Source organism: Xenopus laevis, chromosome 9_10L (genome assembly GCF_017654675.1).
Source record: "Xenopus laevis strain J_2021 chromosome 9_10L, Xenopus_laevis_v10.1, whole genome shotgun sequence".
NCBI classification, from domain to species: Eukaryota; Metazoa; Chordata; class Amphibia; order Anura; family Pipidae; genus Xenopus; species Xenopus laevis.
This window is the reverse complement of record NC_054387.1, coordinates 133,566,785-133,579,120: the sequence shown is the minus strand read 5'-3', so window position 1 is coordinate 133,579,120 and position 12,336 is coordinate 133,566,785. Positions and strand designations below refer to the sequence as shown.

Below are 12,336 nucleotides of genomic sequence, written 5' to 3'. Positions count from 1 at the left end.
AATGGCTGCCCCCATGGCTACACAGCAGCTTGTTTATATAAACTATAGTAGTACTTATCTGTTATCTACTGTGTATCCTGTGCTTGAATGGCTGCCCCCATGGCTACACAGCAGCTTGTTTATATAAACTATAGTAGTACTTATCTGTTATCTACTGTGTATCCTGTGCTTGAATGACTGCCCCCATGGCTACACAACAGCTTGTTTATATAAACTATAGTAGTACTTATTTGTTATCTACTGTGTATCCTGTGCTTGAATGGCTGCCCCCATGGCTACACAGCAGCTTGTTTATATAAACTATAGTAGTACTTATTTGTTATCTACTGTGTATCCTGTGCTTGAATGGCTGCCCCCAAGGACTACACAGCAGCTTGTTTATATAAACTATAGTAGTACTTATTTGTTATCTACTGTGTATCCTGTGCTTGAATGGTTGCACCCATGGCTACACAGCAGCTTGTTTATATAAACTATAGTAGTACTTATCTGTTATCTACTGTGTATCCTGTGCTTGAATGGCTGCCCCCATGGCTACACAGCAGCTTGTTTATATAAACTATAGTAGTACTTATTTGTTATCTACTGTGTATCCTGTGCTTGAATGGCTGCCCCCATGGCTACACAGCAGCTTGTTTATATTGTTTAAAACACTTTAATTTTTGGTGTTTGGGGTACAATTTTGCGGTACTATTTTGGTGTTTGGGATACAATTACACAGACTATTTGCCTGCGACTATGCCGGATCCGATGCGCTGGGGCAAAATGCAGGTGTCAAGTTGGATGCGACAGAAAACAAGGTAACAAATACAAATGTCGGATGGTGTCGCAGAGTTCGCAACACGACTATCGGATGTAGACGCTGCATGCTGAATCTGCATCCAACAGTCGTGTTGCGACACCATCCGACATTTCTATTTCTTACCTTATTTTCCGTCGCATCCGACTTGACGCTTGCGTTGTGGCGCATCGCGGCGGATCTGGGACAATCGAGGGGAAATCGTCCGTGTAGTTTTACCCTAAAGCACGTGTTAACCCTTTAATAACAAGCACACTCAGATCCTAATTGCAGAATGTCTGTAGAGGGATTCGCCTCGTTGCCCCATGTTCACTGTGGGACTGACAGACGGGACAAGAAGGACAGAAGGACAGAGGCTTGTGGTTCTATTGGATACCTGGACTGCACATTCTACATGGCTCACAATGAAGGCTGTAGTTCAGCAACAGCTGAAGGGCTGAAGGTTACGTATAAAATTACAATATCTACCTGTCGCTCTCTTGCCAGCAGAGCTGATACTCATTTCTATATTAAGGCAAAGCAAACAGAGATAAGACCAGCGATTGCCCCTGACCCCATTTGCTCTCCCTTATCTGCTCCTGCCCCACAGCTGTGCTCTCGCTATTTGCTCAGAAGGAGGGTCCTGTGCAATAATCCAGCCCCCTGACCTATTAATATGGCTGAGAATTAATCATTCGTCCCAGAGGCCACATCTCCGAACAGGTAATGTTACTCTGAAGCGCCACCTGGGGGTCAGTTTGGGGGCTGCATGACAGTTTGGGGGGCTGGGTCTAACCCTGGGACAGTAGAGGGGGCTTATAATGATATATTCTGTTGTTCTGTTGCCTTTCTGGGTTCTGAAGTAGTTCCCATGAATATATGTAATGTTTTGCCTAATATTTAATGACTAGTGGGGCTTAGTGTAGGGTGTTATATAGAGTATGAGTATGGTGTATTATACATGGAGGAACATGGTAATTCTGTTCTACATCTCCCCCCCCCAGAATGCTGCTGTGGGTCCTGCTCAGCGTGTGCTGCCTGGTTACAGGTGAGACATTTCAGTAACCTCCCCAGACTACATATAGGGGACTATTATCGGCTATTTAGAGCAATGTCCAGTGCAGTAGTAGTGGCCACCATTATACATTCCAGGAAGAAGAAGTCATATTTGGAGGCTCACAAGTTAAAAACTGGCGCTGTAGGATTATTGCAGAGCGCGACGGAGAGGAAACCAGATAAACTGTTCCAAAATAACCTTCAAACCACTGGAAATGTGCAATGAAAGTGTGGGGTGTTTCTTAGAATTACACTTTTCTTCATTCGGCAAAATGCAGTTTTTAGTTTGAGTTCCCTTTTAATCTTTCAGCCGAATAAAAGAAGAGATTGTAACATCTTGTCTGTCCTTCAATAGTTATTGAATTTTTATAAGAGCTTTCATAGTCATTGGCTGCAGTACCGCATCTCACCAGTGTGAGTGTATGATCAGTGTCCCCTATAGGCTGCAGCAGAACAGCGCCACCCTCTTATCTGTATATGGAATAAGGTTTGGATGAAATGGCAGAGGGTTATCAGTAGATGTGTATGTCCTTCTGTAGAGTGTATTGCTCTCTCTCTGCTTCTCCAGCTCAGCAACGCAGCTCCTCCTACTCTGGAGAATATGGTGGTGGAGGCGGCAAGAGGTTCTCCCACTCTGGGAACCAGCTGAATGGACCAATCACGGCTTTTCGGATACGGGTGAACCGCAACTACATTGTGGGGTAAGTTATACAGATAAAGTTTTACTTCCTCTGTATTATGATCTGCCCCCACTGTCAGTAGTGCAACTGTCATATGAACACAGTGCTACGCAATATGTTGGCGCTATATAAATACATGTTAATAATAATAATAATAACACTGTCATATGAACCTTTTTCTCTCTTTCTGCCACCACTGCCACCATCTTGTCTGTGCCAAGTCCATACTACCACTATCTTGTCTGTGCCAAGTCTATAGTACCACTATCTTGTCTGTGCCATGTCTATAGTATCACCATATTGTCTGTGCCATGTCTATAGTATCACCATATTGTCTGTGCCATGTCTATAGTATCACCATATTGTCTGTGCCAAGTCTATAGTACCACTATCTTGTCTGTGCCATGTCTATAGTACCACTATCTTGTCTGTGCCATGTCTATAGTATCACCATATTGTCTGTGCCATGTCTATAGTATCACCATCTTGTCTGTGCCAAGTCCATACTACCACTATCTTGTCTGTGCCATGTCTATAGTATCACCATATTGTCTGTGCCATGTCTATAGTATCACCATATTGTCTGTGCCATGTCTATAGTATCACCATATTGTCTGTGCCAAGTCTATAGTACCACTATCTTGTCTGTGCCATGTCTATAGTATCACCATATTGTCTGTGCCATGTCTATAGTACCACTATCTTGTCTGTGCCATGTCTATAGTATCACTATCTTGTCTGTGCCATGTCTATAGTATCACCATATTGTCTGTGCCATGTCTATAGTACCACTATCTTGTCTGTGCCATGTCTATAGTACCACTATCTTGTCTGTGCCATGTCTATAGTATCACCATATTGTCTGTGCCATGTCTATAGTATCACCATATTGTCTGTGCCAAGTCTATAGTACCACTATCTTGTCTGTGCCATGTCTATAGTACCACTATCTTGTCTGTGCCATGTCTATAGTATCACCATATTTTCTGTGCCATGTCCATTCTTCCATGATTTTGTCTGTGAGACTAGGTTCTTACTAACAGCTTCTTACTCATGGTGCCACCATCTTGTCTTACCTCACCTTCATTCTCTGTTTCCTATTAATGTCTTGGCTCCACTGATTGCTCAGGCTGGTGCCACCATACGTGATTTTTACTATTCATATATATATATTGTTTCATTTTGGCTGATTTGTTGTCTCATGAGCTGCTTGTCTGAACTGCCACCAACTTCTTTCCTTGTGTGTCCTGCTGCCTCTTGTCTTCTGCTTGTCTGGGGGATCGTATGTGTCTGGCTTGGGTTTGACTGGGCTCACCATGGCTATGAATTCTAATGATCACATGCCAATGTTCTGTTGCAGGCTGCAGGCACAATATGGCACCACCTGGAGCGACTATAAAGGGGGCAAACTTGGAGATCTTGAAGAAGTCTTCTTGCACCCAGGAGAGCACATCATCCAGGTCTCAGGCAAATATTCCTCCTACCTGCGCCTTCTAGAGTTTGTCACAAATAAGGGTCGCTACCTCAGATTTGGGAAAGACTATGGAACCAGTTTCAACGCGGTGCCTCTCTACCCCAACACCGTCCTGCGTTTCTTCAGCGGGAGCTCCGGATCTGTCATTGATGCTATTGGCTTCCACTGGGACTACCCCAACAGCGGCTGCACTCACTGCAACTAGTGATCCTGTGAAGCTCGCCCCCTACCTGCAGGACTTTGTATCTCTTATATAAATCACTTTACATTCACCTGTATCAGCGCCCCCTGCTGTGCAACACACACATTACACTGCAATGAACCCCATAAAATTCCTTCCAGACCCCAAGCAACCAGCCTCTAAAAGCCTTATCCTGAAATGAATGTAACTAACCCTAAATGCTTGCAATTAAATCTTTATCCCGAGTGTTGTGTTGCTTCCTTTCTGTGTAAAATCTGCTAACTGGGCAAAATTTCACATTTTCATTTTAACATTTGATTATATGAAATGATTTCTTTGTTTAATGGCTATTAATGAAGACCTATAGAGAATGTGCACTGAAGTGACACAACCACAAGGTGGCAGCATCTCACTGACTCATCTATGTTTTCCACAAATTTTGAATTTTGCAGTTATAGAATGAGTTCCACCACAGCAGCTGGTTAGCTGTTCCATGTACATGTTGCCTTTCTGTCTTTCTTCTTCCACTTCTTTGTGGTTGGACTCAAATACCCAACATCCCCTATAGCTATTTCATTCCCACCTGCACACACTACTCCTGGTGTAACAGAAGAAATTTGTAGGTAAGACATTTTATTTCAGTCTTATTATTCACTGATCCCTGACTGTTCTGTCACAATCATACAATGAATTCTCCTCAGAAAGTATTTGAAGGTGGGAATCAAGAACATCTGCAGAAAAACTGCTAAAGGTTTATTGTGTATCCTCACATCATGTTTTGGCGAGCATTAGCCCTTACTCAAGTGTGACCCGTCAGTTGTGTGATCTGTCCAGATTTGACTGCTAGTTTAATTGGCCTGAGCATCTGTATCTTCCATTTTGTCCTACTGTCTCCATCTTTCCCTTCTGTCTCCTATTGCCCTACTGCCTCCATCTTGCCCTGGTGTCTCCATCTTGCCCTGCTGTCTCCATATTGCCCTATTGTCTCCATATTGCCCTACTGTCTCCATCTTGCGCTACTGCCTCCATCTTGCTCTTCTGTCTCCATCTTGCCCTGCTGTCTCAGTCTTGCCCTGCTGTTTCCATATTGCCCTATTGTCCCCATATTGCCCTATTGTCTCCATCTTGCCCTACTGTCTCCATCTTGCCCTACTGTCTCCATCTTGTCCTACTGTCTCCATCTTGCCCTGCTGTTTCCATCTTGCCCTGCTCTCTCCATATTGCCTTACTTTCTCCATATTTCCCTACTGTTTCCATCTTGTCCTATTGTCTCCATCCTGCGCTGGTGTGTTCATTTGCTCTACTGAGTCAATCCTGCCCTTTTATTCTAGCTTTCACTCAGTCTACCTACAACTTTTGTTCTGCATGGCACCAATATGTGCTCAGCCTCCAGCAGCCATAGGATCCTCCATAGACAAGTCTCGATGTATCTGGGGGACAATACCCAGAGCCCTATTTCTCCTTATCCATGTCTGCACATTGGATGGCTTTGAGGAAAAACACAGGCCAGTATGGTTTATAAGTAACTCAACTTGGCACAAACAGCCACATTGGCAAACCCTGCTGGAAGGTGGTCAGCGATTTCCTATCTGAGCCGGTGGGAGCCTGGCACCTGCCTTACAGACGGGGGTGGGAAAACCCTGAGCAGGAAAATGTGCTACTGTAGCTACACAGTATGTGTACTTGCAATTCTATGTGCCCTTGTATGTGTCCCATTGTATGTACTGTACATGTGTGTATAGGAGTGTTTATGAGTGTGGTGTTAGCATATGTATAAATGTGCTGTATTTATGATTTTGCCCAATTCATAAAGCTGTGTTGGTGTCACCAGTCACTGTCACTAGGAATATTTCTCCAGAGAGCCAGAGGCCAAGAAGAGTCTCTCACTGAGCAAAGCTACATATCTTCTGAAATAACAATGATTTGGGGACCTGATTCCAGGCTATGCACATAAAATCTATATCTTTAACTTCAAGAAGGAATCAAGTTATGGAGATGTGAGAGACTTGAGTTGGAAAATCCTTGTCATCCTCCCAACCATCCACCTCTTCTTCCTCCCTCCCACCAAGATTCCCTTTCTCTTCCTCTCTCCCATCCACTCCCTCTAGATCTTCTTCTCTCCCACCAAAATTCCCTTTCTCTTCCTCTCTCCCATCCACTCCCTCTAGATCTTCTTTTCTCCCACCAACATTCCCTTTCTCTTCCTCTCTCCCATCCACCCCTCTAGATCTTCTGCTCTCCCACCGATATTCCCTTTCTCTTCCTCTCTCCCATCCACCCCCTCTAGATCTTCTGCTCTCCCACCGATATTCCCTTTCTCTTCCTCTCTCCCATCCACCCCCTCTAGATCTTCTGCTCTCCCATCGATATTCCCTTTCTCTTCCTCTCTCCCATCCACTCCCTCTAGATCTTCTTCTCTCCCACCAAGATTCCCTTTCTCTTCCTCTCTCCCATCCACTCTCTCTAGATCTTCTTCTCTCCCACCAACATTCCCTTTCTCTCTCTGCCATCCACCCCCTCTAGATCTTTTTCTCTCCCACCAACATTCATTTTATAATCCTCCCAACCATCCACCTCTTCTTCTTCTTTCCTAACAACATTCCCTTTCTCTTCTTTTCTCCCTTCCACCCCCTCTAGATTGTCCTCTCTCCCACCAATGTTCTCTGACATTTACTGTTTAGCACATGCCTTTTTTATATCTCCCATTCTCTCACCCACCTTCCATATCTTCTCTCCCATCCTACCCACACTCTCTATATCTTCCTCTCTCCCTCCAATAATCATTATATTTTCCTCTGTCCCACCACCTTTTCTGTCTGTTCACCTCTTCTATGCCCTTTCTCTGACTCTCGCCTGTGATTCTTATCTCTGTGTTGCCCTCACACACCCACTTCCCCGTATCTCTTCTTACTCCCACCCGCCCTCTGTCTCTTCTTCTATTTTACTCACCTTCTCTTTCCCCCTCACATTCCCTGTATCTTCCTCATTTCAACTCTTCTCTATCTCTTATTCTATCTTGCTGATAAATATTCCTTTTTAGAAAATAAATAAAGGTTGAGAATGGAGAAGGACAAGCAGAAGTACAAGCCCAGCTGCAATGACATAAGTTCTTAGGGAAGATGTTGTTGGGTGCAGTTGGCTCTACATGTCACTCCCTACACAAGTCCAATTTCATTGCAAATATCTAAAAATAAGAGAACTGATATTAATATCTGATCTACAAACTACAAGAGAGATTTGCCATCTGACACGACTCCATGTTTTCATCCAGCAAGAAACAGTCAGATTTTATCTGATAAGAATTTACAGAATGAAGGATCAGATTTTGTAGCATCTCACAAAAATGACAAGATCACGTCCCAGATAAAATCTGACCCACAAAATCGAATCACAATCTCCAGTGTAGCTTCAGCCTTATTCCCAGTTATACCAGAGGGCTGGCTGGGGGGTGTTGGGGTTTTGCTGACCCAGATCAATCCACAGGTAGGAGTTTAGTCACACAATGAGCCGGCTCTGGTCCTTGATGGATGTGTTTCCATAGAAGCAGAGCAGCCTTGTTAGAGGGGATGAAAGATCCCCTAAGTCACTATAGAGAGCACAATGATTATTGACTTTCCTCCCTCCCCCTGAGCTTTGCCGGTGTTCTCCATCTTATTGCCGTGTCCTAATTCCTCTCTATAAAACTGGCCCATAAAATAAGCAGCAGCCAGAGAACCATCAATCGTTATCACTGTGGATTACTAAGGCCAATAAAGTACAAACAACACAGTAGAACATAAAAATAACAGCACCCAATTACATGAAGATTTTACTGGACAAATGCAGAGCTGTAAAGCAAAGAGTGAGGAAAACCCTGCGCCTGACTGATGTTCCCTTCAATCAATATCATGTCATTCCCAGCCAGTAGTCTCTTATTGTATTCATTGGTTGGACTCCAGGGGGCGCTGTTTGGTCTCACATATACTGTACCTCTCCAGCTCCCCCATAGAATAATCATACAGGAAAAGCCACAAACTGGATAGGAGTTTAAGTTAGCAACGTATTGAGAAACTCAGGATTATTATTTCCTAGTTTGTTTGCTTTTTATTTTATTAAAGGGGAAATCTAGTTGTAATCAAACTAGGATTTATGGACTCATTAGGGTCCTGCCCAAAGGTAAGTGAATTAACAGTACTTACTCAAATACAGAGCTCTGGTTCTCTCTGCTTCATGGCCTGCTCTCTGTCCCATGTTCAGCCAGGAAGTTCCCTCTGGGTAAGTGAATCAATCTTCCCCCAAGTATTTACCCAGGTACAGAACTCTGATTCTCTGTACTTCCTGCTCCTGGACTGCTCTCTTTCCCATGGTCAAACAGGAAGTGCACTCTGAGTAAACAAATTAATCTCCCCCCAAGTTCTTATCCAAGTACAGAGCTCTGGTTCTATGTACTTCCTGCTCCTGGACTGCTCTCTTTCCCATGGTCACACAGGAAGTGCATTTTTTGTAAGTGGATCAATTGTCCCCCAGTACTTACCCCAATCTTCCCCCAGTACTTACCCAGCTACAGAGCTCTGATTTTATGTACTTCCTGCTCCTGGGCTGCTCTCTTTCCCATGATCAAACAGGAAGTGCATTCTGTGTAAGTGAATCAATCTTCCCCCAGTACTTACCCAGGTACAGAGCTCTGATTTTATGTACTTCCTGCTCCTGGGCTGCTCTCTTTCCCATGGTCAGACAGGAAGTGCCTCTTGAATCAGTGAATCAATCTGCCAGGGCAAGAACTAAGGGTAAGCAGAAGATGCACATGCCTAGGGCCAAAACATGGGGAGGGGGCACATACCGCACCTTTTTTTTTGGCCAGTCTTCATGCATATGTGCTGCCTGGCCAGCTTGGGCAACCTCTGAAATCTGCTTTCAGTCCTTAGCCAAGTACAGAGTTCTGTTTCCATGCACATCATGCTTGGGCTGCTCTCTTTCCCATGGTCAAGCAGGAATCTACCCTTGGGAAAGTGAAAGCAATCCTCCCCTGCTCTGACTAGATCTCCAGGTGCAGCCCCCTAGAACTGATGAACCCCTAGGCAGGAGCCTTGTGCATTATGCAGCTCTGTGACATCAGCACTTGGGCAGAGGCTGTTGGGATTGAGGAGCAGAATATGTGGCCACTAGATTAGTACATAACACATGAAAGACATTACATATGACTGTTTGATGCAACCAAAAGCCTGTCGTTTCATTGATAACTGTTATGTATGAATGAATAAGATGTAATGGTCGGGGGGCAGGAATATAACGAGTGGCTAATGAGTATTGAGAGGAATATGGGGCTAATTAGTAGTCATGAGAGAGACTGGATGAGACATAAGACTCCCCCCCATAGGGCCGGCAATACACAGTGAGAGAGATGATTAGAGGGTCACAGTGGGGGACAGAAGAAGAGCAGAAGGGAAGAGAGGCTGTAGGAAGGTGTGAGTGGGGGCCCTGCGGGGAGTAAATAGCAGAGGAGGGGCCCAGGGAAGGATCATAAAGTGATAGAACATTACAAAACAAACACAAGCGCACGGGCTGGAAATATAATAATAATATATAGGGACAGTCACATAAAGATCCAGATTGCAAGCGGCACCAGCAACAGCTGTCACATAGGGCTGCCCCGTTTACTGCACTCTAACCCGCCCCGTTTACTGCACTCTATCCTGGGACGTGCTGCTTATTTATCATTCCTTTATTTGCCTGGGGCATTGGGTGTGGGGGCCATTCACTCTAGATTAGAGCCCACATACTGCCCTGCTTGGACTCAGACCCACTGTGCTGCCCACATAGAACTATATCAGCCATGGGGGGACAAAATGGAAGGTCAATAGTAGAAGACTGAGGAGACATGGGATGATCAGGGAACAGCGTGTTGCTCGGGGTCACCTCTAGCTGCCACCGGATTGGACAGGCGTCATGTTATAATGATCCATGTATGTTCTTGATGGTATGACCCATGTATTTCTCGTATGTTTGTGACACATAGTATGATCCATGCATGGTTGTCTGTGCATAGTAGGATTCATGTTATTCATGGTGTGATGTATTTTCCTCAATGTGCCCAAGCTATGGTCCATGACACAGTGGCCCCAACATGTTTCGACACAGTGGCCCCGGCATTGTATAACACAGTGGCTCCGGCATTGTATAACACAGTGGCTCCGGCATTGTATAACACAGTGGCCCCGGCATTGTATAACACAGTGGCCCCGGCATTGTATAACATTGTGGCTAAAGCATTATTGCACAGTGCTCCAGCATTTCCTCATACTGTGGTACCTGCTTGAACCTGACCTGTTGTAATGAAGGGGACACAAGCACCTCAGGATCTTACAAACCCATGTCCCCACCACCTCCTCCTGCCTCTCCTCTCCATGTTATTATTGATAAACTGCTGGGAAACTGGAATTGACTGTGCTGCCATATCAGACACAGAAGGGGTCTTTCTCATGGACATAATACTGATGATTTGGGCCCTTCTAGAATCATGGCCGCTCCATTCATCCCTATTATAATCTCTGTGTGGTCTGATCCATGTCGAGTAAATTCCTGACTATGTGCATTTCATGAGCCGTGACTGTGCACACGCTACATTGCAGTTGTACAGAGGGAGCCTCACCTCTCATTATAGGGGCTGGATCCTGACATTAGCTCTATATATTGGATTACATGAACCCACTGACCCGCTCTGTATCTCTCATTATTACTCGCAGGAGCTGGGATTTTCTCTGAATCCCTGTGTGACCGATTGCTGCAAATATCACTCCGAATAAATGGCAGTTTTATTGAGCCTCAATGTAGCCTGTGACCTCCCTGTCCAGCCCTTATTATTAGGTTTTATATATAAATCACCAAAGCCGATCCATCTCCACACAGGAGAAAGGCAGCTGATCCCATAATAAGGGAGAATGATTCACCTATAGCGATGCCTTATATTCCATCTCAATTCAGGCACAATATAGGGTGGAGGGTATATTTGCCATTATTTATTGGTCTGGTGCCATTGTTTTATGGTGTGACTTTTGGAATGTTTGTTCTGTATCGTTGACTTGGGTTCTGTATCACTATTTCTAAAGGCGACATGTTGGAACTTGTGTTCAGTCAACTCCGTGACCTGCGGTGAGGTGAGGGCAATTAAAGGTTCCGTCACTTTTTATTTGAGTTCCGTAAGGTTTATCCTTCATTTAATATCAAGGAAATACTTACATAAAATACACTCACACCTGTGGGGTAAATACACAGGGATTGTGAGGGTATCCAGGCCCAGGGTCCCATCTACATTTTCCCACCATGGGTCAAATTTTCACCTTAATGGAGACACATAGATTAAGCAAAATCCCCCCTTATTTTGTAGGTAATAATGACTAATGTATAGAGTTCTTTTCACTTTAAACTAAAAATGATCGTTGCTTTTAAAAATAGCCCCTTTATTGGAGCTCCCTATAGATGTTCTCTGGTCCCTGTCTGTGTTTCACATGAGGGGTGGGCGTGTCCTAACGGTCCCTGCCAGAAGCACAGTAGGAGGGGGACAGCCAATCACAGCCCTGCAGTCACACAAGCACAGACAGGCTTCAGTTCCCTATCAGGTCCTGCTAGATGCTGATTGGTTCCTGTCCTACAGTGCAGTGAGCTGAGCCGTCGGCTCCCCTGCACAGCCTGGGAAAGGAGGCAGCTGCAAGTGAAACCGATGGCTGGGACAAGGGTTTTTGCAGAAATGTTCGATAAATCAGTCAGAAACACAATTTTTTATTTAAAAGAGTATAATGTACCGGCACAAGTCTTGTTTTGCACACAATATGTATCCTTTAAAGGGATACTGTCATGGGGAAAAAAAATTCAAAATGAATCAGTTAATAGTGCTGCTCCAGCAGAATTCTGCACTGAAATCCATTTCTCAAAACAGCAAACAGATTTTTTTATATTCAATTTTGAAATCTGACATGGGGCTAGACATATTGTCAATTTCCCAGCTGCCCCTGGTCATGTGACCTGTGCTCTGATAAACTTCAATCACTCTTTACTGTACTGCAAGTTGAAGTGATATCACCCCCTCCCTTTTCCCCCCCAGCAGCCAAACAAAAAGAACAATGGGAAGGTAACCAGATAGCAGCTCCCTAACACAAGATAACAGCTGCCTGGTAGATCTAAGAACAACACT

General features: G+C 44.5%; 1 protein-coding gene across 1 annotated transcript; it reads left to right on the top strand.

The window, feature by feature from the left end:
- Nucleotides 1-1,451: 1,451 nt before the first annotated feature.
- Nucleotides 1,452-4,414, top strand: LOC108703806 (zymogen granule membrane protein 16). Its single transcript, XM_018240122.2, has 4 exons — nt 1,452-1,501; nt 1,783-1,826; nt 2,403-2,535; nt 3,875-4,414. The coding sequence occupies exons 2-4, from the start codon at nt 1,784-1,786 to the stop codon at nt 4,191-4,193; spliced, it is 495 nt and encodes a 164-aa protein (XP_018095611.2). The 5' UTR covers nt 1,452-1,501; nt 1,783; the 3' UTR covers nt 4,194-4,414.
- The last annotated feature ends 7,922 nt before the right edge of the window (nt 4,415-12,336 follow it).